The sequence below is a fragment of the Suillus plorans genome, assembly GCF_016647745.1.
Source record: "Suillus plorans strain S12 chromosome Unknown HD556scaffold_27, whole genome shotgun sequence".
Lineage (NCBI taxonomy): Eukaryota > Fungi > Basidiomycota > Agaricomycetes > Boletales > Suillaceae > Suillus > Suillus plorans.
In genome coordinates this window covers 301,532-327,578 of record NW_024537411.1, presented here as the reverse complement: position 1 = coordinate 327,578, position 26,047 = coordinate 301,532, and the positions used below count along the sequence as shown (strand labels likewise).

Below are 26,047 nucleotides of genomic sequence, written 5' to 3'. Positions count from 1 at the left end.
CATCTGGCCTTTCGAAAGTCATGTGCGTGATGAACCGAACAAGTACTACATAAAGAAATCCTTGAAATGCTGGATTGCTTAATGAGCTGGAAGCGGAATGATCCTTGGCTTAAGAAGACCGTGACAGCCCAGCGCTAATGCTAAGCACATTGGTATTTACGACGAGCTGCATGCACTGTGGGTAGTAAATCCAATGAAATTCATTAGGTAAAATCAGTTGATAATGTAATGAAATTCACAGTACAAGGTGCTGAAATCGAGGTGCTGAAAGTTCCGATTTTTACTCTGAAATTTCAGCGATATTGCGCTGAATTTTTACTCTGAAATAATGTGCTGAAATTCTGCTCAAGAATGACAAAAATAAATGGTGCTGACGACGGTGACATTATGTCACTAGTGACATGACATACTGTGTCACTTATTACCCATTGAGAATTCACCAAAGGCAGGGATTGAACGGATGACCTAAACCATCGTACATAGCATCACTACCACTAAGCCATGGTATCTTTAGCAGGTATAGCTACAACTCCTAATATATACCACCCTTCTCCTACATTTTTCGACTTACTACCTACGACATTCGTTCTTCAAATTTGTCGTTCGTTATTTCCTCTTCCTTGCCCCCACCCAGCACACTCTCTTATTTATCTCGGCAGACTGTTACTGCAGCCTGAGCATATTCCAGTGTTATCATAATTGTTAGAATGTATAAAGATGCTTATCTTGATTTGTGCCGCACAAGAGTCAGCGCATGACCAAATTCACAAGCAAGTTTCCCGCCCTCCCAGCGGCTCCACCTGCTTGTGTCTCTCCCAAGCTAACACTCGGACCAGCTCCGACTCTTCCTAAGCCAGACTACGCTGGAGAATTGGATTCATTGGAAAATAGCGCTGAAAGTGGTGCTGAATTCGATTCATTGGAAAATGGTGCTGAAATTTGGTGCTGAATTGGATTCAGCACTCCAATGAAATTAACTACCTGCCGTTTCAGTAGAAGTTCCAATGAAAATTTCAGCATCAGTACTTTTTCCAATGATTTTGATTGGAATCACTATCCACAGTGCATGGTGAACTTAGTTATGTTATGTTATAAGCTACGCAGCCACTTACCTGCATTTACGATGACAAGCTACAGTTCGATATACATGTTGTTGACGACTCAAGGAGAGAAAGCATCCAGCACCGACTGCAGTTCTCGGGACTTTAAAGCTTTATTCCTGACAGTTTCCTTTCATCACATCAAACGTACTTCCTAGAAGTACCTTTTACGCCTATCCAGCCAGGTCGCGACTCTCCAGGTCCACCATCAGATACCCATCGCTCGGTCACATTGCAGTGCCACCCTCCGAGTACTATGTTCATGTGATTTTGACAGGCTGTCATAAGCCAACCTGGACCTTAGATGACATCCAAATTCCGAAAGGTTCTGATATTGAGAATGTCTTGGAACACTCTGGCCCAGGGCAAGTGTGTCGCAGACTGAGTGCCTAGGTCCCTGTCAGCCGCTCAGCTGACTTTGGTCGAACGTTCATTAATTCCATGTAATTATAATAGATGATGGCATCAAGAAATGGAAGGGCAAATCTGGTATGCCTGGATCCCTGCAGCCGAATTCGATCGGAAGTTCATGTTAGGCGTAGCCCCTGTGCTCGAACATGATGTAGCCAAGGCGTGGGTGTCAGCGGGCGCACAAAAGAGCCAGACGAAGGTGCTGATAGAATTACGGCAAGTACTGCGGGGTAAATGTGAAGGCGGCCGGATCCATGATCAGGAGAAGCGAACAGAGCCTAGTAATCCATCACTAAGTGCTGACTATGTATACATGTGGGAGCAGAGTATAATGGATCATACGTACATGTCGTTCGCCTGCTATCAGTAGTCGTAGATTTGATTGGTAAAACTCTGCTCCGATTTCTCTTCGTTGCAGTAGTGAATACGTCCTACATCAATACAGCTTTTCTGTTGTCGTTGCCTGCCAATCGGCTAAGTTAACCTGGAGGGTATACCGGTAAGGTCTGGTTGCTCGAAGTCAGACAAGACAGCCTGGCTCCAAACTTGTGTAAGCTCAATTTGCGTATTTTGTTTTCGAGCGCCGACTGTGTATTGCAGGCTTGTAGGTCGTTGCCTCAGACAGCAGCATACAACTTCACGTCGTTAGCACGCTGTATGCTGGCAGTGCAAAAAATCCAGGCCCGGGCCAAAGCCGCCAGTGACTACCGGCTTTGGCCTGGCTCTGGCCTGAGCCGCGGCCCGAGTACGGTAAATGTAAAATCACATATATGGGTCAAGATATGAACTTGAAGTACTCACCAGCTGGACGGAACACATCAGCATTTGTGAATGGGTAAGGATATGTGCAGACAGTCGGACAAATGAAAACATGCGTGACAAGGACCAGGTGCAGACACCAACACGTGTGAACAAGCGCCGACACACATGAACAAGAGCCAAAGAAGTGCAAATGAATGCAGAACTGGGTAGTTCGGTTCAGGGACCATGCCGGACCTGTGACCGGACCATGGGTCCGGTTCGGAAAAGTTCGGGTTCGAACCGAGGTTCAGATCTGCAGAAGAAGAGCTGATCACGGTCACGTACAGGCTTATGCAAGCAACACCGCCCACGGACTGCGGCGTTGAGCACTACTAAGGCTAAGGGCGAGTTTCCATCCTAGTAGACTCATCACACAATTCGAGCATCGTTCATGCAGACCCTGGCTATCACAACAGCCCATGATTCAACTGGGGACTTGTCTTCCGCCGAAGAATTAGTCACCCAAGACATCCACACCGACACTAACGATCATACTTCATGTACTCATAGCTCACTCGTTATGGCCCGAAAAAATCACTGGGAGGATGCAATCAAGGTGAGTTATACCGACTTGTCATGGCCCTCTTGCAAAAAGGCTAACTTTCATTCATGACATAGTCCATCAACATTCAGCCCTCATTGACAGGTTATGTCCCCAAAGGTATCGCCCTCCGCGACCGAGGTCATGTCCAGGAGGCAAGGATAGCATTCGACGTTGCATCCATGTTCATGAACCAAGATTCAAAACCCAACCTTTTTTCTTCTACTCACAAAGGTATGTTAATTTTGTTTTGCATATTCTCTACTTCATTGTGTATCTCAGGCCATTGCGCTCTTCAGCGCAGAACACCATGAGGAAGTGATGCTTCTCATAAACGAACTCGCTGCCATTTGTCTGAATGCCGATCTTCTCAGAAAGTCTGGGAATCCGAATTTCCGGCAGTCTCCGTCCGGCTGCGTGCGGGTCTGTCCGGATCCGCCTGTGCACAACTTGTCAGTTCTTAACGTCGCGTCATACAATGAGCTCAATTTTACGACTTGTTACCATCTCGAATACATCAAATCAGCGATCTTTCAGCCTGGCCTGGCCTGACGATTACAGCTTTGTGTAGCTGCAGATATGGTTTGGCCTTTCAGATGGGCTTTTGCCTGTCCTTCAAGTTCTCGTGCACTGGGCTGGCCGGCTTTCTCATCCTCTACTAGCAGCTTGCCTACCAATCATTTGGCTCAACCAGCTTTCAGGTGTTAATTTCTGTGCCTGCCTGCCAATGGACTCAACCATAGACCTTGCAGATTCTATATTTTCACTCATGACACATGCAGGTATCTCTGAAATAGTCTGGACCAGATCTGTGAGGGCTGCAGCTGTGACGTTTCTGTAGTTTCGTTAATGTACTAGTGTCATACTCTATTGCATACAAAATATCATACTTGGGAGCCGGACAGACCCAGCCGGACTCGGCTGGACGGACCCGGAAATTCGAATTCCTAGATGCCCTCGATCTTCTCACATCAGCAAACTACAATGTTCTGTACAGTTCTGTACAGAGCTTACAGTACAGTGTCACAGGGCCACAGCTTGGTCCCTTCTGTACAGCTCTGTACAGAACCTCCCAGTGCCACAGCTCCCAGTGTCACAGAGCTCACAGTGCTACAATGTTTGTCTAGTAAATAGGACAAAACAAATTCACACTTTGACATTTTTAATGTGTTAATGGCAGGAATTGAACTTGAGACTTCAGAAAGCTCAGCAACAACTTCAACACACATTTACCACTACACTATTGTGTCTTTGATTTTACTCACTCACAATAACACATATACCAATTATTCTCAACCCTCAATATTGTTTTCAAGCTGAAACATAGAATTAAACCTCATTTCAACTTCAAAATTCATCATAACTTGCCCTTATTGAAATATACAGGTAAATTAAATCTCATTGCAACATGTTTTTGACTGGAGAAAGTTTAGTTAAATTTCAATAAGCTTTGATTAATACTGAGGCTTAGTGTCAATGTTGAACTAGATACAAAACTTGGTGAAATTTTTGTTTTATACTGAGACTTGGTCCTGATGTTGAACTAAAGACAAGACTTGGTGAAAATTTTGGTTACAGCTGTGTGCAAATATAATGGCACTGGTGCAAATCGAAAACATATAACACCGAAAAAGGACTTAGTGAAATTTAGCTTAGTTGTAGGGACTTTGTCGCGTCGTGCCATCACACTTTGCCCGGGCCCTTCTCTGAAACATGGGTCATCAGCGACAGATGTACAAAAGTGCTGAGTTTATTGACGAATCTGACGATGATATACTTGAAGTCACGTCCTCCGAAACAGACACCAGCTCCCTATCATCGAGTGGGTCATCAACAGTCTTCGTGGTGTAGGACACGAGCTGGCGCTGGGCTCGTATCGAGCTATTTTACAGTACACGTCAAATACCCGTCACATGCTAATCACTTCCCGATGTTATCCGACGCTAACCCGCTGAAGGTACAACAATTCAGAGAGTGAGTCTGAACAATGTTGGGTCTTGCAGAACCTAGCTGCTATTCGACCCTAAAGGGTTTCTGGACCAGGCTCAAGGCTCAGAGGAGAGGAAATATCATGAAAACTTGCTGAGTACTCTGACTCCTACTGGTAACTGGTGAAAAGATAACTTGCTTATGTAAGCTACAAAAGTGCCAACATAAGGTAAGGTAAAAACAGTCTCTACAAGCCCAGCCAGAAATGAATCCCTACATCTCATGGGAACTTTGAATCATGACTGTCCCCAGTCATCTACCTATGCAAACCAAAGCTAAGCTAAACTAAGAAAACTACTAACCTGGGGGTCCTCAAACACCTTTTGTTTCCTTGACGCGTATGCCAGGTAAACTGCGCCAGTGAGTGAGGGTCAGGGCAATCCAATAAAACGATGACCCCAGCACCTGTTTTCCCTGACATCTCTTGTGCCAGGCGAACCGCATCAGTACTGGGGGACTGGTAAAACGATAAAAACGATAAAATGCGAAGTGGTGGTTGCGCGGATGACGACGGGAAGTAGACGGATAGAAAGAGGCGAATGAGGGCTTCGAAATGAGTATAGGGTCGACTAGGTTTGGTGAAGAACTGAGGGAGATATGAAGGAAATGGTGAAAACATGCGAAAATAGCGAAAACGGCGAGTAGCGAGGGCGCGGGTGGGCGTATCGGGAAGCGGAGCGGATGGATGGAAAGCGGCGGTGAATGCGGTCATAACGCGCCTAAGGCGATGGGCGCGCGATCACAGGGCGACGAGATATAAAGAAAACGCAAAAATTGGGGTGAAACAAATGGGGGGAACGCGAAAATGCGGATAGCGAGCGAACAGCTGAGCGCGCGAAGGCGCGGATATGCGCGAATGAAAGCCATGAACGAGGGCTTCAAAACGGGTATAGGGTCTATGGGGTTCCGATGCGAAATGGGCTGGTGAAAGTGCGAAAATGTGTGGAGGTGCAAGAGGGAGGAGGAGGAAGGGGTATGGTGCAGGGCAACAAGGGCTGGTCCTATCAAAAAGCGGCTTGGGGCAATGGACAGAGCCACTGAGGGATGGTAAATGACCAAAAGAGCTAGATGAGACAGGCCTTAGAGCACCCAGAAAACCCTTATCTCTCCTCAACTTCTCAAAAACACCAAAAACTCGATAACTCCACAACTACTGCTCCAAATTCGATGAACCAGGGCTCAAAATGACCGGACGGACGTAGGGAATACGACCCTAAGTTTGCGAGAGATCCGCTCGAAAACCGCGTGAGAAAAACGCTTATCAATGTGCTGGGGAGGAGGAGAAGATGCTGAAAACTTGGGAATATGGGAGAAGCTGGTAATGAATGACTGTGGTAGGATAATAGGCGAATTTGGGGGATGATTGGTGAGCTTAGAGAGCCTAGAAACACAAGAAACCCTCGCGGTGGGCTCCAGTTGAAGGTACAACAATTCAGAGAGTGAGTCTGAACAATGTTGGGTCTTGCAGAACCTAGCTGCTATTCGACCCTAAAGGGTTTCTGGACCAGGCTCAAGGCTCAGAGGAGAGGAAATATCATGAAAACTTGCTGAGTACTCTGACTCCTACTGGTAACTGGTGAAAAGATAACTTGCTTATGTAAGCTACAAAAGTGCCAACATAAGGTAAGGTAAAAACAGTCTCTACAAGCCCAGCCAGAAATGAATCCCTACACCGCCAACCCGACGTTTAGGCCGCATCGGACCCGATGTTTTCCTGTGCACTTGTCCTATCCGTGTCCCGTTCCATCTTGCTAGCCCCACTAGGTGTGTAGTTCATTATTTCGCACATTACTCACGTCATAGCCAGCGCTATTACATGTTTTCCCATAGTCCGCAGCGCCTCATGTTTATTTACATGTACTTCGGATCCGAAATACTCCGCCGCTACTTTCGCCTACGGGTTCCGCATTTCTACGTACTTACATATATATTGGACTGACCTCGAGCATTATTCATCATCCAAGTAGAGGGGAGCAGTTCCCCGACGCTTAGTGGTCAAATCCGATATTTCGTAGTTCTTAGTTGATATTGCGAATATCATCGCTCTTTCATTATCCGTATCAGTCATTGTTATTATTGCACACACCGCTCGCTCTTCCGACGCTCGCTATAGCATTACTATTAGTTTCCGACACCCCGAACCCGAACCCGATAACCCGAAACCCCGAAAAACATCGGACCCAACGCTTTTGCATCGGACATCGTAATTATACCTCTGGACATTGTTTCCCGCGCTCGGACTATTGACCCCACATCACTCACTTACCCCCAAGACTATTCCCAGACCGCAGACCCCTGGGTCGAATGCACTTGTCAGGCAAGTATAGCAGACTAGGCAGTGCAAAGACCACAACACAAATATATCAGTCAGGAGCTTTGTTTGTTCCTCTCAGTATTGTTGTTTCTACAGCGGACCATGGAACTCTGCCCCAAGTCCTGATGCGCGACAGTATTGATCGTGAACTTGATGCAACAAGTCCTGTCCCCGAGCCAGTGCCAGTACCTGTACGAGATCCCCCTCCACCTCCGAAGCAGGCTGTGAAACCTAAGAAGAAAAAAGGTAGCGCATATATGCACCTTTATCATCACTGCTGATCACCTTCTTGTTGGAGCAGTGTCATCCAAACGCTCTGAAGCTCCTCCAACAGAACCTGAGCCAATTGATACTGTGGAACCTGCTCGTGAAGTGACATACAATGTTCTCATCCTGCCATATGCCGAAATCAAGAAGGACGATGTAAAAAAATGGAGTGGTACCAGCACCATATTGACCCTTCATCTTGATGAACCCTTCGATACTTTCAAAGCCCAGATTCTCTGCAAGATCGACAAAGAAACGTCTCCTGCTACTCTTTCCTTCGATAACTACAAAGCATTTTTTTCAATTGTCCGAATTTCACCAAAGCCAACCTCACTGTCCGACGAAGATGACTATAAGGAACTCATCAAGTGTCTGATGAAGATCAAGGAACCAATTGTAACGATATATGTTCAAGAACTCTCTGACCTCAAAAAGGTATGCGTTGCAACGAGTTTTTCATAATCTAACTTTGTGGCAGCGTAAAGACCGAGCATCTTACAAGGAGAATGGAAGTAGTGGTGAGGATAGCAGTGATGAAGGGCAGAGAAGGAAAAGGAAAAAGAAGAAGACTCAAAAAACAAAGGCATGTTGAATGTTGTGAAAACTGCGAGAATGCTTCATCATTCACTGAATTTTCAGGCACCGAAGGCATCTGATATCGACAACGAGATGAAACCAGTGAATCGGAATATCACAAAGTTGACAGATCGTTGGGTATGTCACAAGAAGCCAGGTTGTCACAGCGAACATTGCTTCGTGAATCCTGGAGATGGTGGCTCCCACATACCACTCTCGTTTCCGTTGCTTGATTGTTGGGCATCAGCAATGGTATGCTCAGTTTTCTCAATTGTTATTGCACTCAACTATTCCTAGGAAAAAGGCCCCGAGTATGCGACACTTGAAATGCCTCCAAATCATTCCCACTTCAGTATGGTGCCGATCGAGTTACTTGGCCATCAATCATTATTAGCAGTCCGTTGTCAACAACAACAGGCCAACGAGCAAGCAAAGAAACTGGTAGCAACACCTGCCCCTGCATCCAGTGGGCCTGTTGTCAATGTCAATTTCCCTCCTGAGCTGTTCCAAGCGATTCGAGGCCTTTCTGCACCCATGGCATCTCAGTTTCCGTCGCAAAATCTGGCTCCTGCTATGCATCCTGCTCCATCATTGCTATCTCCTGCACAACTTACTTCTCTGGGACCTCAATTGACTCTCATTGACTTCTGCTCGATGTACGAAATTTCTGATACACTCCGAAAAAAACTCCTCGAACATGGTTTCAATTCTTCACACTCTCTTCGCTATGTAACTATTGATGACTTGCAGAAGGTTGGCCTGCTTTGTGGGGAACTCGCAGAGCTGAAGGATGCTATCTCGCGATGGTGTGGGGAGTAGCACATTTCATTATTGTTCAAAGTCATAATGCTGTCCCTCGCTGTGTATCAATCATGCTGTAAAACTATACTGTAAAACTCTAGCCTAGAAATAACCTGAATGACGAATGTAGCCATGAGCATCCTCCGCTGTTATGATATCCAGTGCCTCTCGTAAGTCATACAGAATACCATCATTATCAGCAGCAGCTGAAAACAAATCATTGTTGTGACGAATCCACGCTTTGAGCTTCGAGAATGCCTCCTCAATGGGGTTGAGATCTGGGGAGTAGGGAGGCAAGAAAATGATTCGGACACCTAGTACCAAGCTTGGGTTAGAATATATATTCACGAAGCCTCGCATCAGCGCACCAAATCTATCTGCGAGTTCCTGAACCTCTTCACCATGATGAATTCGGGCATTGTCCATCACTAGGACACTGTTCCTGCCTGGGTAAGCTTCACAGTGAGGTATCTATGGCCAAAATTTAGTGCGATGGACAAAAACATGACAGCCAAATTTACAACGGAGTGTTCAAGATAATGGAGATAGCCCACTCGTCGCATGGATCCCTCAACCACATGTCCAGCAATGACACCATTGATTGTTAGGGCAGCAGTGATTGTGAAATGTCGTCCGCGCACAAATGGACCTCTCATAGATGCCCGGCAACTCCTCTTTGCTCGACCACATCTTCGAAACTGGGTTCGCTCGTCCTTTGAAGTCTCATCAATGAATACAAGCTCATTAGGCATGTACTGAGCCATTCGTCGTTTGAAATCTGCTCGAAGGTCTTCATTTCTCTCGCTTGCAATCTTTCGGAGCTTTTTCAATGAGACTCCAGCACGTACGAGCTCCCGGTGAATGGTTGTGTAGTGCATGGCAACAAAATGGTTACGTTTCATGAGAGCTGTAAGTTTGTCGAGGAACCAGTCAGGACGATGATAAACGAGCTCAAGAAGATACTGTAAGTCTTCGAAGTTGAGAGTCCGTGGACGACCAAGATATTCACTTCTAGTAGGCTTGACAACATTGCCGGTCTCGTCGTGGAGCTTCTTGATGCGATAAAAGGTACGACGCGAGAATCCTACACAGTCCAAGATGTCACGGAGCCGAAGTATGCCCTGCTCGTGAAGACGGATAGCTGCAAGCTTGAGGTCAGCAGAGATTTTCCTATTGCCCATGACGAAAGCTCAAAGTTTGTAGCAGTGCTATGTAAATTCAGGTAGATTTTCACTAAGTCTTTCGTTGTTGTTATATGTTATCGATTTGCGCCAGTGCCATTATATTTGCACACAGCTGTAATACTGAGGCTTAATGTTGTTGTTTAACCAAAGAAAAGACTTGGTGAAAATTTTTGAGATTTATTTTGTGGGTCTGTGGTGCACTGTGACTCTGTGGCTCTGGGATTCTAGGGAGTCTGTGAGTCTGTAGCACACTGTGAGAATCTGTGGTGGCTCTGTGGGCTCTGTGACTCTGAATCCTGGGATTCTGTGATGTCTGTCACACTGTGAGTTCTGTGGGACAAAATGGTAGTTTGCTGATGTAGGTGTCGTGTCGTGGAAGTAAGTATCATGCGGCAATGCTCGGTCATCAAAACTGATATTTTTCACTCACATATTAGGCATCCATCTATGTGTTCAACTCGGAACCAAAGTCTTGGATGGTGCACATTATGACGAAGCTCGGAAGCTTCTGACCACTTCACTACTGCTGTCAACTTGGGTGCTTTCTCGTCGAAATCATTCATTTGATGTATGAGGACTTGACTAGTATGGTGTGTCAAGATCATGCATACATAGTGCTTTTATAACCTGGGGCTTATCTAGCTCTTTGGCTAGGATCTCGAGTCTTTGCAACTTACTGCTCACCAGAGACGTGATACACTCTTTCAGACAGATAGACTTCGAGGTCATGCCGATGCTGCATGACGGATCAGTGACGAAAATCCCACTTGCCATTTCTTGCAACAACCTTTGTTCGCCCCAAAGATTTAAGATGCACTATACTCTTTATACTAGTCTACAGTGAGCTGCAAGGTGACCTTAGACCTGAACTTGTAGTCTTGTACCGTGACGCGATATAAGAAATAAATTTGGGTCGCCGTGCACACGCAGTTCTTAGAGGCCAGCCTAGACTTGATCAATTCCAAAACAAGATGTCAACTTGACCTTGCGTGATCGTGATGGCCGTCCTCTACGGATTAAAAGTGAGTTGTTAGCTAAGAAAGGTGTGTTATAATTACAGGAGCGAATTCAGAGGCGACGCGGCAGTTCAAAGTATTGTAATGTTTGTTGATATATTAGCAAAGGAACTGGAAACTATGGCTTCCGTGAAATATTGAGCAGCATGTTCTGAACCTACTAGTTGTAAGTATTGTCATCTTTCCAAGCACTATTAGTACACACTACAGCTACTCACTCATTGTTTGTAACTTCATGCTCTCCTCTCCGCATTGTGCAGCATTCATGCTGTTATCTATACCATGACACTGAGCTAGGCTCATTGTCAGGTTTCATGCTGATCTGTCATGCGCCATCACGGTGCAGACTGCAGTTCCTACGGTCCCCCTGCAGGGCCTGCACATCGATTCTTTGTGATTACATCAATCAGGGTGAGCATGCAGATCCAGCGATCCAGATGATCGCCCTGGTTATCTGATTGACTGCCACATTCTTAGCATCGTGCGATCCTGTCAATGGTGTGGGCAAACATGACCTACTGACACGGTCTGTCACTGCAGTGCGAACCACCTCTTTGTTAGAAAAATTCAATTTACTTGTCCTCATTTATATACCATGTGTCGGACATAAAACCACCTAGGGCCTATACATGGGGGGCTTACTCCCGCTTGACTATCGTACGACCTTGAGAGTTTGTCGTGACCTCGGCACTGTCATGATGGCCAATATTCAATGATCATTCCCACGCTACGTTTATGTTTATTCTTATTTAGTAATTCACTACCATGAGCAAGGCGCTACTAGTACTAAATCATTATTAACAGCCTCGTAGACCAGACGCGCTTTAGCAATGACCTAGTAGGATGCGCTCTAGGTCATGCTGGACTTTCGTTTCGCAAGTGATCCAGGCGTTTAACAGTTTCTGTATGTACATGCATTACCTTCTCAGGCTAGACTCTAGAGTTTGAAGGTTTCCGTAAAACAGTCAACGTGAGTGACATTCTTATGAAGTCGTTGCCGGGGTTTTTATACGTGCTCAAGTTGAGGAGAGGGTATAAGTACCAATCCGTCGACGAGTTCCTCTTGCACTCCCCTCTAGACTCACTGTCAACTTCAACATTATGACCACTGAGTCATGGACGTCGCTAGATTCTACTCCAGGCCGGCGCATTTTCTTTCGCCCACTTGGAAGTTCAGAAACTACCTTCTATTGGGCTGGCGTTTCCAGCAATACCGCTGATACCGTGATGCACATACACCTTCGTACCGCACAAGCCAGCGACCAAGTCGTTCATTCCCAATCGAATATCTTACGTTCTTGGGTATCTGTCAAAAGGCGCTTTCCCCTCATCGCAGCTGAAGTGGAAGAACACGAGTTTGGTCCACGCTTTATTATCCGTGAAGAAACAGTCATGAATCTTCGACCTGATGATGTCACATTCACGGAAGTCGATTCCTTTCACCATGCTGAATGTTTCGTAACCGACATTATGGATGGTCCTCGGCGCCTTTCATCTCAGTTACTTACTCGTGCCTATATCTTGCGCCGAACAGATAAAAGTGACCATTTTCACGTCGTGATCATGCTCGCCCACTGCATTACAGATGCAGCTGGCACGAGCACAGTGCTTAGGACGTTTTTTGACACACTGTCATCTCAGATTGAACCACCGTACATTCCTCTGGGCGAGAGAATGCATAGTTTTAAGGCTTTAGAGAGCAATTTGGGTTCTAGAGATCTTTCACTTGTCAAAAGACGGTGGAGGCGGGCTTTGGGTTATGCAATTGACTTGGCACGGATGTCCCGATTCAAGGTCTTTAGTATTCAGTTTGCAGTGCCTTACAGGAGAGCTAAAGCATTGAAACAGGGCGGTCACACTCTTCCCGGAGACTTCAGGGAATCCACACCTCATACTTCCGCTAAAAAACGCAACCATGTCTCAGTGTTTTCGAGAGCAGTGTCGTCAACCATTCTCACCAATTGCCGCCGCCATGGTATTACCATGAATTCTGCGTATTATGCCCTCAGCCAAGTTGCCATGGCACGTGTTTTATGTCGACGGTACCTCAGGGGCCAGATCTCGGAAGAAGAATGGGAGTACAGGAAGCGCCAGCCCATGTACGTCCTCGGGCCGGTGAACTTGCGCCCGTATCAAGATAAGGACTGGTTTGAGACGGGCGGCTCGGGCGATGTTGGCGTTGGCATCGGCACAGTCCAGTATGTGCTTCCCTTCATGCCTCTTGGTGACATGTCTAGGGGAGACCCTAGCAGGTTGGAACTTATTGATGGGGCACCGGACTTCCCGGCTCTTATGTCTTTCGATCGGTTTCTTCTCCGATGTGCTAATGTGAAGGCGCAAGCTCAGAAGCTGCTCGAGCACCCACGATTAGTTGATATATGTACTTCCACCGTGAGACTCCATTGGACTCCTTTCGGGAGGGAAATTGCTTCGAAGTGGTTGAAGACGAGAGACAGTGTTCAGCTAGAGGACGGCGATAAAAGTATATCCGTTCAGTCTTTGGACCCGATATACACACAAGGAGGGGCCACCCTTGGCAATGTCAGTGACTCTCTTGATATAGATTCAGATGAACTAAACGTTACGATTCCAGATGGATCATGTGTTGCCCACAGAATATCCTCTGCCTCCCGAGCACTACCTGTCGCCCCTGCACAGCACGCCTCACGCCCATCGGGCCGGTTATGCGCCGTGGTCACCGCAGGCTGCTGCTTTCGAGGACGCCAAAACACCACGACCTCATGTTGAGTACTGGCGTGCCCATGCACACATAACGCCTGCCAAGCTGTATCTTGGCGCATCGACTGCACGCCAGCAACTGCAATATTTTGTCTCCTACGATCAGCACGTCTTTAGCGAAAAAATTGTCACGGAGTGGTTGAGTGAGTTGAAGGATGCAACGTTGTGGTATCTGGGCCAACCCCATAGCAATGGAACGCCTTTACAGAGCAAGTTGTAGTGCCACATTGCAATGTTGCAAAAATAATACAAGAAAAGTACAGAAATAGTGGAGTAGTCGTCTCTAGGGTGGCCTGGCATGGGTATAGATATATCATGGCCTGTTGCATTCTAATTTACAAGTCATCAGAGATCGTTCAAGACGAGCGATAAGGGACTTACAATACCGGGGAAGATTTTCGTCAAGCGCTGCGGCGCAAGCAGCCTTGGGTTTACCGTCGTTGAGACAATCCTCGAATTCAAACAAGGGTTGGCGGACGGGATTCGAAAATGATACACGCGCGGAATCAACAAAAGTAATTGTACGGACACCCCATCCCTAGTTGAAAAGTCGTATGTACGTGTGTCCCTGTTGATAATTGAATGAATTCAGGGTGTGTGGGAACATTTTGAGGACACCACCAACCTTATTTTTGACTGAGCCCTGAATTTTACCCCTGCCAATTTTCAGGGTGTGGGGAAGTTAGCAGAATCCGCAACTGGTACCTGCAGGCCTGTTGCATTCTTGTCAGATACTAGATTTGCTAGATCGTACTAGAGGCGAAATAAGGGCTTTAAATGAACAATTCAAACAGATTTCCAGATTTGAAGACGGAATGCGATCGAGGAGCGAGGAGAACGTACTCGAATATTTTGATGTAGACTTGTTGCGACGAAATTTAAAGGCACATCAAGGAATCGGAGGTTTTACTGGTGCAGTTGCGCGCGATGTGGCATTTCACACGACCGTCGGGTCTTGTCCTTGCACACTTCGATATGTTCTTCAGTACAGTGCTTTCCTTCGTTGGCACGTAGTAGGGATGTCCAGAATATTAGTTAAAACATTCTCAAGGCCAGGACCTATAGCAAATGATTCGAACGCATACTACGACAACAAACTTGAAATCTACTTCGAAACACGACGTAACTAAATAAGTATCATATGCAACGAAGCTTGGAACAGAGACAAAAAAAAATCTTGCTCGCTGCAGAGCACCGGACAACTGTTAAAATATCGTGTGTCACACACTACTGCCAGTCTGTATATGCACACGCTCCTGGAAAGCGATTGAGGTCATCACAGATGCTGCGTCAGAATCGGCCACGAGCTTCGCGTTGAATTCTCGGACGCCAAGGATCAGGCGTGGTCCCAGAATAAACATCTGCACGACCTCCAAAATCCGAAGAAACCCATAATAAATCTGGACGTCCGGTGAATCCTATGGAGACGATAAACCGTGGTAGCACGCAGGGGCAGCGAAAAATTGACATACCGTTGACAATCTTGGAACAATGAGCTGGAGGCAAGAAACAGCAACAAAACTACCACGTCCGACCCTTCAGTGGAAAAAAGAACGATAGTCACGATATGAACTTACCTCGCAAAGTAAAAGCACGTGAGTTTTCATCAACACCGTGAAACAGTCCACGATAATCCCTCCTGCCGGATGTTGTCGCAGTTCACGGAAATGTTTTACTGCAATCCAGACTGCGAGACACAGTGTGAAGACCTCCCACACAGTACTGAGTATCCACATAACAGCAGTCAGAAGTGGGAGATCTCCCCCAAAGCCAATCGAACACTGGTAGGTGCCGGAGAGATAGTATTCCTCTGGTATTCATCAATGAGCCCCACTGGTGCACGTTTATTTTCATCCAAAATCAAGCGTACCCACTGAAGCATGTACCGTTATTATTACAGCTGCCACTCCAATGCAGATGGAGCTAGCCAGCGAGGTGACAATGAGCAATATCAGGATCTTTCTGGATCGTTGATACATGGCATATAACCGAGTGATAATAATGACTAGCAGCATGTTTCAGTCAAGTCAATATCACTGAGATCTCGCAAATGCCAAACTCACTCCACAGCATTGCAAATGCCATAATACCCGTCCAATTCCATATGGCGGACATATTCCAGCCTGACGAATCTGGTCAGTGACCAGCCTCGGGTAGCGCACACTCCAAACAGACTCACATCTGTGGTAGTACAGCGTGGCGGTCGTTAATAAACCAAGAAGTTAGTAAAGAACCACACCCACTCCTACAAGGCACCGCAGTTAATTGGAGGAATAGCAGGCATCTGTGCAGAAGACTTACTCTATCTGTCAGCGAGATGGTCGGAACATTGACTGTATGCCATTGGTCAGAAGAAGAAAAGATAGCGAATGAAGGAGACATACTCAGCATGGTCAGGCTGTTTATGAGAGATAGACAATCAGCACAACGCCGATTGTTTAGCTTTCCGAACATACGCAGCAAAGAAGATTCCAAGGTAGCGCACCTAGGATACTTTCAAGTCAGCACAACATGGCAACCGCGACAAACAAGTCACATACACTGAGATACAGAACTGTCACTAACGACCAGCGTTGCCTCTGTAATTAAGTGTATTTTCATGCGTGTTCCTTTGACATGAGACAATACTTGCCCAGACCAATTCAACCTATAATAGGATTCTTAGCGAGATGGCTGCGTCGGTCGTAGCATTGACATACCTCCTGTCCGAATGTGAGTGCTAAAAATCTTTGTAAGATATCTATATCAGCAGTCCCTTAATATTACCATGCTCACCCCAATCATATGTGACTCCAACGAAGGCGGCAACTATGAAACCGCAGCCAAGGTTAGATTGAGAAATCAGCTTCAACATCCGACTGCTCTCTACGAACCTACAAAATAGCTGTACAAACGATTTGCATTGATGACCGGCCACGAAGCGGGACCGTTTGAGACTATGATCATATTGGGAGAGAATGGATGAGAATGAGAGGCGAACTTGGTAGATGCATGCCAATGACAGTCGTGCTATATATACATATGGCGGGCCATCAGAGGACTGGTGAGCCGCAGATATTGTCATATATGCCGATATATAATCAATCTGGAAAACGTTATATTGGAATATAAAACCCCTGCAATCAACGTAAAGCACCCTGGGGAGACTCACGAGTTCTCTGATGCGGCCCAGTGCATAGTGCTTCAAGTTTGGTAATCGAAGGGAGAGCTGTGCACTCCACGTAGATGTTGCAGTTGCGTGGGCTTTTCTTCCAATCAATTCGTTAACGTTCTCTTCCTCTGTTATTGCAATTGGGCTTTCGTATCAGAAGGATGCCAATTAAAATGGTAAGTACAGAATCACCGCCGATTTGTAACGTGGGTGTGAAAGTCGACGACCGGCAACGTTCACTTGATTGTCAACGTGTTGTGTACTGGACGAGTGGTATGCGGTGATAGCGTCATCATGATATGGCGCGAGAAGTCAAAAAGTTGGTGCAACAATGCATCAAGAACGTATGTGGCAGATGCCATAGTAGCAAGATTGTAACATTGACAATTCATTTAGAGTGACACAATCACGTGCATGTGTTTACGTACTAAGTAGCTAGTACTTAGTAGTAGTACTTCTCGTCCGGGTCATCGACGACGTCGAGCATAAGCATCAAAACATGGCCGATGCTTACAGATGAATTGCTTCATGTGCTGTACCGCATGCTAACTGGACATGGATTTGCCGCATCACTAATTCAGATTACTTCATTTATTACCAGTCAAGCGCTGAAGCGCTGACTCCCCAACGAGGACGTGAAGCTCTCGGCTTCGTCTTTGTCTTCTCCAACCATTCCTCAGTCAGTGCCCCCGATTGCACTTCTCGTTTTCGACGATGTTGGCTCGTCGACCGTACGTCTGGCATCCTACTTGAATTCTTCAAATATTATCATCGGGTTTCTTCAGCAGCTTCCCGTTCCTTGTAGATCTTCCGGGCGTTACGCATAATCAGTAGTACGAGCTCACAATATACGTGCTAGTGTTTCACATATCTTGTGACATATTGCGAGCGCAAGTTTCTATCTAATATATACTCGCAGAGTTGATTGTGTTTAAGCATTTGCGTGCTCGGAGCGTGATTTCGTAGATGAGCTTCTGCTTAAACTGTCTTTTAATGTCGTACGCGTCCATAATGTCACATCAGGCACCCACTCAAAAGCACCTGTACCTCCTGAGCAAGCTTTCCAGAGTCCACATCGACACCATCCATTATGGCTCCAGAGTCCGTGCTGACAGTTGTTTTCCCCTCCTCGTCTGCCCTTGCCTGAAGGAGAGGTTTAAGCGACTCCCAAAACTCCGTAAAGTCCATATCAGCAAACGCATTTGGTGAAAAAGAACCTTCAGGATCCAACCCTGAGGTCCCGTCTAAGGTCAGCAACTCGTCTATGTCCGCTCCACCATCATCATCCGAGGAAAACCAATCGGAGATCGAAGAGGGTGGAAACTCGCTTGCGTCCCCCAGTATTCCATCCGAGTCACTGAAGAAAGCGTCGCTGTCGAAGAAATCTTCCATTGGATCGTCTGTGGAAGGAAGTAGCAAAGGACTGGTAGGCGGGAGCGGGGAAGAGGGAGGAAGGGGAGATAGAGGTAACGTTATATTGTCTTCGCCACTTTCGAGGGTGTCCGTCGCGTCCTGCTGCTTAAATGCTGGGACATCCAGCCCTTGAAGCGCATCGTCGAGTTCTTTGCCGAGCAGGTCTTCTTCTTCGCGGTCGACGGGTTGTTCGACTGACTTGTTGGCCCATTCGAGGGATGAGCGCGGTCTGAGTCCGAGTCGTAGAGGAGATATTTTTGCAGATGGTGTGCGAAGGTGAATAGGAGAAAAGACAGGTTTCTTACTCGTACGTGAAGGTGTGCGGGGATGGGAGGGAAAGTGCGGCGTCTTTCCAGTGCTACCCCAAAATAATTTGGGAGTTGGGCTGAACAGTGGTGAAGCCTCGTCGGGTCCAAGGCTTCGTGACGTAGCACGCAAAACTGATGTCCTCCGCGGAGGTGTGCTGGGTACTGGAGGTGTCTCCAACACAGGGGAAGGAGGCGAGAGGGGGGACGATATAGATACGTCAGATGCAAAGACAGGCAAGGAGAGTGAAAGAGCACTCTGTAGACGCGGCATGGTCACCTCTTCGACAGGTGTGTGTACCATCGTACATCTATCCTCCAAAGGCAGGTCAATCGGTGCTCTGGCGCCTTGTTGCGAACATCCTGGTTTCTGCGTTCGCCGTCCAGCGCGCTTCCCTTTCTTCTCCTGCTCCATGAGTGCAATACGTTCTTCAACCTCCTTCGAGAGCTTTGGTCGGGTAGCGGTGCTTGTACGTGCCCACTCTGGCACGACAAAATTTTTGACGGGCTTTACAGGTGCTTGTGTCGAATGCGGCATGGCGAGGGAGGTCTGGGATTGGAATACAGAGCGACACATCGGCCTGGAAGGAGATGACCTCGGACGGAAAAGCGAAGAACTGGTGGGCATTTCAGATGATACACTCGTGTCAAAATTTGAGCGAACGGTGCGGTGATGACCTGGAGGTATTATTGATTGTGGTATTTCAGAGGAGCCCGATGTTCGCCCGGATTCTGACCGAGCGTGTGCACGCTTTCTTCGAGCTTTATTGTTTTCCTGTTCCGCCATAAAGTCACTGAGCCTGCGCTTACGGGTCACTGGGGACGAATGTGTATTCTCTTTCCCATCTAGTGGAATGTAGGCACGACGCTGGCGCAGAGGGGTTGTTTCTGATTCATCTGCAGTGGTTGTGGCCAAATTGCTCGAGTCTTCCCTTTCCACACGTCGTCGGAATGCGGTCGGATCTACGTGTTCCTTTTCTAATATAACAATATCATCGTCTTGATTATTCCGTGAGACAGGCTGCAGCGCGTGCGACGACTGCTGTTGATTCTGACTTTGCGCTGCCAGCAAATCCCTTAATGCATTTAGCAGCGCTGGGCTTGGCTCTGATCCCGACGGTGTCGAATCCACCGTCGAAAGAGCAGCCAAAAGCGCTGTATTGTCTCTCCCAGTAGATAGGGCAGACAGTATTGTAAGTAAAGAAGTAGGTGTATGGGTAGGGGCCACTTCTGGCTCTTGCTGATGTAGTCGCACGAGCGGAGCACATATAAATGGTGGTGCTGCAGGCCACGCATGAGGTTTTTGTGACTTTGACTGCTTGGGCTTCTTCTTCGGACCCTCAGGGCGGCCCCGACCGCGCTTAGGAGGTCCGATGTAAACCTCAGGAAAATCGGCAGATCTAGTGAGAAGCTCTTGTGACGAGGGTGGGGTTTCTGAGTTAGTGGGTTCGGGAGGTAGAATTGATTTATTTGTATGTGATGCCTTGGGTGGCTGGCTCCAAGATTTTAAGGCATCAGACAAGTGAGATTTCTGGATGTGTTTAGTCTGACAGCACTATTAATCAAAATCGGATGCGATGAAGGCTGTGGGTAATTACCTCTCGGAGAGCAAAGACCACTTCTAGGGCATCAAGACCTGTACCAAGCGTTGTGATTGTACCGGTGACAGTCACGCTGTCTGATTCGTCCGCTGTGAGTGCCCACGACATCAGCCCCAGTGCAACGGCCACTCCTCGTGGTTGGGCTGCTTGCGGCGCTGAAGTAGACGCCGCGTTCGATTGGGAAAAGTCTACATGGGCTGGCATAGTTTGCGACTCCAATGGGTCCAGTACATAGATAGAAAAGTCCCTGGAGTTATCCAGGAGAAGCTCTGGGCTGCCAAGCGGTGAGTTCATGGAATGAAAGTCACACGAGAATACGCACCTTGAGTTGCAAATAGCATTGAGACATGCTTTAAGTGGTGCCAAACCGTACTGCGCATGTGCAGCAGAAGGAGATGGGCAAAGAGTAACCTGCACAGAAGATGGTGACCGGGCAAGAATATATTGAGGAGAGCTGTTAACCGTGTAAAGTACTCGTACTAATACAGGTTAGTCATGAGGAACACTAGACCGGGCGTGATAAATACATACAAGGTAGCTTGCGCATTGACATCGTCCACGTTGAGGGTGAAGAATTACAGAAAGTTGTAGACAGCGTACGTCAAGACAGCCTGAGTAAGAGACAAATTTGGCAGTCAACAATAATTCAGGCGCGCTCGCGTCGCGTGACACAGTGACTGTGACATCACCCGTGACCCGACGCGCCTGACTTGCTAGTCTCTGACTCTCTGGCACTCAACAGAAATTTCTTGACTGTGTAGATGCGACACATCCACAATTTTCTTTTGGAGCGTTCCTCGACTCAGAGTCAATGGTCAAATTAAAATTAACAGGACAGGTCCGTTGGGTCTCAGTGCTTTATTTCCTTCAAGCTAATTTCAAAGAACGCCGACAATGACTACATAGATAGAAATCATCTTGCTGGATGGGCACCGTGCCTTCTTCAGCGCTTCAGCACGATCACTTGACTGTGGCGTGTGGCATATAGGACATACAAGGTACAATACGGATCATGTACCCCTCAGCGCTCCGCGCAGGCTCAGGAACCTAATCTACTAATCACCACAACCCTGCAAATACCTATCTTGGCGATTACAATTGAACACGTCTCAAATGCGTGCGGTCGGAATGTCTTCCATTGCCTCGTATTATCTCACAGGTCAACACATGGATACACCTTCGATGCAAGCAGGAAGGGCGCACCTGCAACGCTCTTCACCTAACATGACTCCATGTGACAAAAAGCAGTAAATGATTTGCTGCATTAACATAATAGTATCATAAAACCGGGTATGAATGAATACACTGTAAGGACGCGTGAGCGAGACACTGTCAGGCAGGGTAGGTAAGTAAACACCTAAACACACGAGAGAATAACGTGGGTTGATGATACATTGGAGCACAAAATGGAGGAAAGGGCGGTATATACATGGTGTGATTCGCAACGCGCTCCAGAATAGATGAGAAACTTGTGAATCAAAACGAACAAAATTATGGAAAATTACCAGCCAAAACAAAGTAACCTCCATAGGAGCTCGACAACCGTTTAGTTGATAAACGGAAAACCATGCTGGCCTATACACGAACCCCGACACCACTAGCCCCACTTCCTACTGCACCCACCCCACGAAGGACATCGGCAATAATATGCCGGGGGCGAGCCAATGACAATGAGCCATGACGTTTTTTAGGCAGGGAAGTCGAGAGGTTCGGCGAGGTGGATGGTAAGTGAACGAGCGAATGTGCAGAATTATGTGATCGGAAACCATTTGACGTGGGGAGAGAAGTGGACAGGGACGAGGCAGAGGAGGGAACAGTGAGTGGTGGCTGCCCTCTATCTGCACCTGCACCAAGCTCCTCTGTCCAAGTAGACGATGGTGTTGAAACCGGGGGAACGCACGAAGTCTGCGGCGATGGGGACTGGCTGAAAGAGCGTGCGGAGATCGAGGTCGCCGTGGCAAGAACTTGAGGCGATGGTGCACGTGATACATTTTCATCGGACTCGGTTGTCTTTGCAAGCGAAAGAGACGAAGACGACCTTGAAACAGGTGCAAGGAACGGGTCTTTATTCATCTTTGTGCCTAAGCTGACCAATGAGGAATTTGACGGCACTGGGCTCCCACTCGGCCTACAAATCCCGATGCATGATGCAGAAGGAGATGGGCTGGGTGCGGGAGATGCCCCAGGCGACCGACGAGGCGACGGGAGAGGGAAGAGTTGGTCTTCATCGTCTTCAGCATCATCTTCCTCCGGTATCCGAGGAGTAGAAGGAACAGCCAAGTTCGGTATGCGCGATGGCGATGACGGGCGCTGCATATTAACCATGACATTCTTTCCCTCCTCATTCAACCATATTGACGCCGTCACCACCGAGTCGCTCGACCGCCGACGCTTATCAACCTCATCCACGCTAATCGGGTGACCACGACCAAGCCCAAAGGATGTAGCAGCGATGCTCCCTTCGACTGTGATGGTCCGCGGTCCCTCATCTGTGCTGAGCGAGCGCCGTCTGCGTGCAGACCGAGAGAAGTGTTCAGTCCAAGTCTCTCCCTGCGACAAACACGCCTCCGTCACGGCTTCACACCCCGCGCAGCATGGTCGCAGCGGAATGGTGACGAGATCCGAACGAGAAGGCGACAAGGACGCTGTGCGTCTTGGGCGCCGTGGACTCTGGGGAGACCCGGGGGCTGCCTGTGAGATGGCAGAAATACCAGATGGGGAACGATGGACCAGACAAGGGGAGAGCGGCTTAGGGTCTGAATTACGAGTACAAGCAGGAGATTGCGCTTTACTAGAGAAACTGTCCCGCATTTCGGCGTTTAGTTGTGCATTAATTCGCTAGCAACCAATAGACCTACCTAGGAATCGGAACTCGCAGGACGACATGACTGTCTTCTGGTACAAAGGCGTCTGTTTCTGGAGACGACGACGGCCCGCCCGAGTTCGACGGACGCCTCTTCCATAACGGCAGAGAATAAGACTTTGTCACTATCCTTGGTAGGCGGTGACGGTGAGGATGCTTAGGGATGAGAACGCATTGGTCGTCGAAGCGTACGCTCAGCTGACAATGCTCGCCGTTGGATTGTGAGCAAACATCCAAGGGAGTATGCCTGTTGGTCGACATGGTCATGGTGGTCAAAAAGAAGTTGTACGAAAAGATGCGGCCATTATGTATAATTTAATCCGTACTAGGACCATGAATCGTCTATCACGGTCAGACGATTTTTGTGCCTAGGCCAGTTATTTATTTTCCTAAAAATGGATTGCTGTTGCCACCGCTGGCAGCGGGTACAAGTTACTTGAACCGGTCCTGAACATCACAGGTTTGCCACAGGTTCATTAATATTGTTATCACGGCGGCGTTGGCAAGTCCTCGAATAAGCTTTGAACGTAGGCAATATGCTTTTATTTATCGTGAGCCTGATGAGAAATTTTAACTGTTTCTGTAAGAATTGATTTTTAAAGGTTGCAATATTCCATAAATAACCTTGTAAACCTCGCTTGTCATGCGAGGAAGTGCCACATGTAGACCCATCGAGGCTCGAAGCAAGAGAAGTCATGCGAGACAAAACTGCATCCAGAGTTCATCTTAATCAGTGCCTTATGTGCAATGCATGTGTAGCCTATCGATACCTTGTCATCAGAATAGCTCAGCACCCATTTATATTCTAGGATATGTATCCCTTATCAACGCATTGATAAATGGAACTAGTCCTCCAACTCCTTCAAGGTAGCGCGTCCCTCCTGCTCAATCATATCCAATGTCCTATCAATATCCCTTTCCGTAGTCATCTCAGCGCCAATTGCCATCCTCACACAAAACACGCCATTCAAATCCGTCTGTGTAATCGCAATATCGCTTCGTGCTGCAAGCCGTGAGTAAAATGCCCGGTTCAGACCGTTTAACTCGAGAGTCGTGAGGTGAGGAAGAGACTTGGGCGCAAGCCTGAAAACTGTCAGTGCCAGGAACGGTTTTGCGACGAAGCAGAATTGATCAGATTCCCGTATGCGCTCTGCAAACTTGGCGTTGAGTTTAGTGCACTGGTGAGGTAAGGCCAAATGTCAGGTGTCAAAATCGGAATCCACCATCAATACTTGACATACGTCAGTTATATACTTTTGGAACCCCTTAACCCCACGGGAACGGAGAACAAACCAAAATTTAAGCGATCGAAACCGTCTGCCAAGGCCAAGATGCCAGTTGCGGTAATCAATGACAGTACCTAGACAAACCCGACATTCATTTCGTTAATTGACACAGAAGACGAAAACCAGCGGCAGGTACACACCGGCATCCCCATGCTTTGACCGCAAAAACTCGGGTGTGACGTCTAGTGCATCGGTCAAGTGTGTCCGGTGTCGCACCCACAAACAGGAGGCATCGAAATTGATTAGACCCCACTGCAGAACATCAACATTTCAGGCTCTAGGGTGATATCACGAGATAGAAACAAACCTTGTGGAAATTGGTACAGAACGAGTCTGCATAAGTATTGATGGCGGAAAGTTGGCATGCCTCACGATATTCGGGACACACAAGTGCGACGCCTGCCCATGCGGCATCGACGTGTAGCCACAGGAAAGGGTAATTTTTCGCTGCATGTAGGGATGAGCTCTCATCAATACCAAGTGCGTGGTCAGTATACGCACCAACGTCAGCAATCTCGCCGAGCCGGTCAACAGCACCAGAAGACGTTGTACCAATCGTAGCAACTACAAAAACGAACAATGTGAATTCCACGATATAGAACCCATTGGTAATATATACCAAGGATGAAAGGGTGGAGCCCAGCGTCCACGTCCTCCTTCAGGGCCGCTTCTAGTGTCTCCCCACGCAGTGCGAAGTCATCTGCTGCTGTCACTTCCAGTGCGCGCACTTTCAGACCTAGGACAAGCCCAGCTTTCTTGCCTAGTGAGTGCGTTTGTGTGGTGGTATAGAGCACGAGTTTCTCCATAGCCACGTGAGGGTGCTCGCGAATATATCGCGAACGTGCAGCGATAGTTGCAATCAATGCAGAATCAGATGCTGATGTCTTATACGTGGCACAGGGATCAATAACATTTGGTGAAGAGAGTGAGAATGAAAACACACCTGAATGACGCCGCCACCGACCTCGGTGGTGTTATAGAACGACTCATCAAGCCCGAGTAATTGAGCGGTCCAGTCCATGACCACAGCCTCAAGCTCTGTACATGCAGGGCTTGCAGACCACTACAAAAGTCACAAAGACAACGGGTGGGTTACAATAGAAAGACGTACATTGAATCCAGGGTTAGACGTGCTACACGCGTATAGTTCTGCAAGAATACCCTCGAATGTACATGCTGTAGGGAAATAGGCAAAGAACGAAGGATGTTGCCAGTGTGTCAGACCTGTCAGTACGAATGAGATTTGCTGAATTTGTGCAAAATCAGAGCTAATTACCAGGAATGATGTACTTTTGATAGTCATCTGCGATGAGTTGAAAGTCTTCGCCCTCTGTAGGGGCAAACGCTGGAATGGGATGATCAGACAGAGAGCACAAGCCAGAATGAAAAGTAGACACCTGGGAGTGCCTTTCTGAGATACCCTGGCTCTACTTGGGAGGAGACGGGCTTATCTCTTAACGAGATATAGTAGTCACAAATTCTGTCTATGGCTTGATAACCAGCTCTGCGGAATCTGTGGTATTTCAGATATGAGTAAACACCATGGGATTAGGAATATAAGTGCAAAAGACATACTGCTCGATATCCATGGCAGGACGGCGTGAAGAAGACAGTGGTTAGTATGAGTCGTTCATGGTATCTTACGAGTCGCACGATCATTTGATGGAAAATTGCAGCCTAGCGTCCAAG

The 26,047-nt window shown here is 47.5% G+C and overlaps 8 protein-coding genes across 8 annotated transcripts; 3 read left to right on the top strand and 5 right to left on the bottom strand.

The window, feature by feature from the left end:
• Nucleotides 1–543: 543 nt before the first annotated feature.
• On the top strand, nucleotides 544–3,167 carry HD556DRAFT_1536272 (uncharacterized protein; the record flags this gene model as incomplete). Its single annotated transcript, XM_041309627.1, has 10 exons — nucleotides 544–770; nucleotides 837–929; nucleotides 1,378–1,469; nucleotides 1,571–1,589; nucleotides 1,610–1,853; nucleotides 1,957–2,010; nucleotides 2,120–2,261; nucleotides 2,823–2,868; nucleotides 2,959–3,087; nucleotides 3,136–3,167. Exons 1-10 carry the CDS (start codon nucleotides 755–757, stop codon nucleotides 3,165–3,167), a joined length of 867 nt encoding a protein of 288 aa, XP_041160422.1. The 5' UTR covers nucleotides 544–754.
• Nucleotides 3,168–7,525: 4,358 nt separating this feature from the next.
• Nucleotides 7,526–8,818, top strand: HD556DRAFT_1237028 (uncharacterized protein; the record flags this gene model as incomplete). The annotated part of the gene is made up of 4 exons (XM_041297867.1): nucleotides 7,526–7,864; nucleotides 7,902–8,010; nucleotides 8,103–8,251; nucleotides 8,297–8,818. Coding segments are annotated over 4 exons (1,119 nt in total), but the record flags the coding sequence as incomplete, so codon positions are not given.
• Nucleotides 8,819–9,585: 767 nt separating this feature from the next.
• HD556DRAFT_1221373 (Homeodomain-like protein) lies at nucleotides 9,586–9,972 on the bottom strand (the record flags this gene model as incomplete). The annotated part of the gene is made up of 1 exon (XM_041296812.1): nucleotides 9,586–9,972. A coding segment is annotated over one exon (387 nt), but the record flags the coding sequence as incomplete, so codon positions are not given.
• A 1,909-nt stretch (nucleotides 9,973–11,881) lies between these two features.
• Nucleotides 11,882–14,338, top strand: HD556DRAFT_1371530 (uncharacterized protein). Its single transcript, XM_041302955.1, has 4 exons — nucleotides 11,882–12,794; nucleotides 12,849–13,541; nucleotides 13,594–14,069; nucleotides 14,121–14,338. Exons 1-3 carry the CDS (start codon nucleotides 12,102–12,104, stop codon nucleotides 13,957–13,959), a joined length of 1,752 nt encoding a protein of 583 aa, XP_041160419.1. The 5' UTR covers nucleotides 11,882–12,101; the 3' UTR covers nucleotides 13,960–14,069; nucleotides 14,121–14,338.
• Nucleotides 14,339–14,981: 643 nt separating this feature from the next.
• On the bottom strand, nucleotides 14,982–17,273 carry HD556DRAFT_1527256 (uncharacterized protein). The gene is made up of 12 exons (XM_041309339.1): nucleotides 16,891–17,273; nucleotides 16,515–16,824; nucleotides 16,439–16,458; nucleotides 16,372–16,386; nucleotides 16,280–16,318; nucleotides 16,196–16,224; nucleotides 16,124–16,137; nucleotides 16,037–16,072; nucleotides 15,803–15,862; nucleotides 15,610–15,744; nucleotides 15,317–15,549; nucleotides 14,982–15,260 (listed from the first exon to the last, which is right to left on the bottom strand). Exons 2-12 carry the CDS (start codon nucleotides 16,801–16,803, stop codon nucleotides 15,030–15,032), a joined length of 1,101 nt encoding a protein of 366 aa, XP_041160418.1. The 5' UTR covers nucleotides 16,804–16,824; nucleotides 16,891–17,273; the 3' UTR covers nucleotides 14,982–15,029.
• A 434-nt stretch (nucleotides 17,274–17,707) lies between these two features.
• Nucleotides 17,708–20,821, bottom strand: HD556DRAFT_443849 (uncharacterized protein). The gene is made up of 4 exons (XM_041310618.1): nucleotides 20,741–20,821; nucleotides 20,532–20,688; nucleotides 20,207–20,483; nucleotides 17,708–20,154 (listed from the first exon to the last, which is right to left on the bottom strand). Exons 1-4 carry the CDS (start codon nucleotides 20,760–20,762, stop codon nucleotides 17,905–17,907), a joined length of 2,706 nt encoding a protein of 901 aa, XP_041160417.1. The 5' UTR covers nucleotides 20,763–20,821; the 3' UTR covers nucleotides 17,708–17,904.
• Nucleotides 20,822–21,784: 963 nt separating this feature from the next.
• HD556DRAFT_1208260 (uncharacterized protein) lies at nucleotides 21,785–23,288 on the bottom strand (the record flags this gene model as incomplete). Its single annotated transcript, XM_041296516.1, has 2 exons — nucleotides 21,785–23,009; nucleotides 23,068–23,288. Coding segments are annotated over 2 exons (1,446 nt in total), but the record flags the coding sequence as incomplete, so codon positions are not given.
• Nucleotides 23,289–23,917: 629 nt separating this feature from the next.
• Nucleotides 23,918–25,947, bottom strand: HD556DRAFT_1432083 (pyridoxal phosphate-dependent transferase; the record flags this gene model as incomplete). Its single annotated transcript, XM_041305087.1, has 11 exons — nucleotides 23,918–24,250; nucleotides 24,314–24,432; nucleotides 24,499–24,610; nucleotides 24,666–24,805; nucleotides 24,860–24,922; nucleotides 24,978–25,242; nucleotides 25,302–25,421; nucleotides 25,470–25,582; nucleotides 25,635–25,703; nucleotides 25,756–25,871; nucleotides 25,934–25,947. The coding sequence occupies 11 exons, from the start codon at nucleotides 25,945–25,947 to the stop codon at nucleotides 23,918–23,920; spliced, it is 1,464 nt and encodes a 487-aa protein (XP_041160415.1).
• Nucleotides 25,948–26,047: the final 100 nt, after the last annotated feature.

Bases quoted from the DNA above. Each gene is read 5' to 3' on its own strand.
- HD556DRAFT_1371530 (XM_041302955.1), top strand. From the start codon at position 12,102: ATGACCACTGAGTCATGGACGTCGCTAGATTCTACTCCAGGCCGGCGC. The intron at 12,795-12,848 runs GTCTTTAGTATT...GCATTGAAACAG, and splicing joins CACGGATGTCCCGATTCAAG to GGCGGTCACACTCTTCCCGG. The intron at 13,542-13,593 runs GTCAGTGACTCT...TTACGATTCCAG, and splicing joins GAGGGGCCACCCTTGGCAAT to ATGGATCATGTGTTGCCCAC.
- HD556DRAFT_1527256 (XM_041309339.1), bottom strand. From the start codon at position 16,803: ATGACAATATCTGCGGCTCACCAGTCCTCTGATGGCCCGCCATATGTA. The intron at 15,863-16,036 runs GTCTTCTGCACA...CAGATTCGTCAG, and splicing joins CTCGCTGACAGATAGAGTAA to GCTGGAATATGTCCGCCATA. The intron at 15,550-15,609 runs GTACGCTTGATT...GATGAATACCAG, and splicing joins AACGGTACATGCTTCAGTGG to AGGAATACTATCTCTCCGGC.
- HD556DRAFT_443849 (XM_041310618.1), bottom strand. From the start codon at position 20,762: ATGTCAATGCGCAAGCTACCTT. The intron at 20,484-20,531 runs GTGCGTATTCTC...ACCGCTTGGCAG, and splicing joins AATGCTATTTGCAACTCAAG to CCCAGAGCTTCTCCTGGATA. The intron at 20,155-20,206 runs GTAATTACCCAC...TAGTGCTGTCAG, and splicing joins TGGTCTTTGCTCTCCGAGAG to ACTAAACACATCCAGAAATC.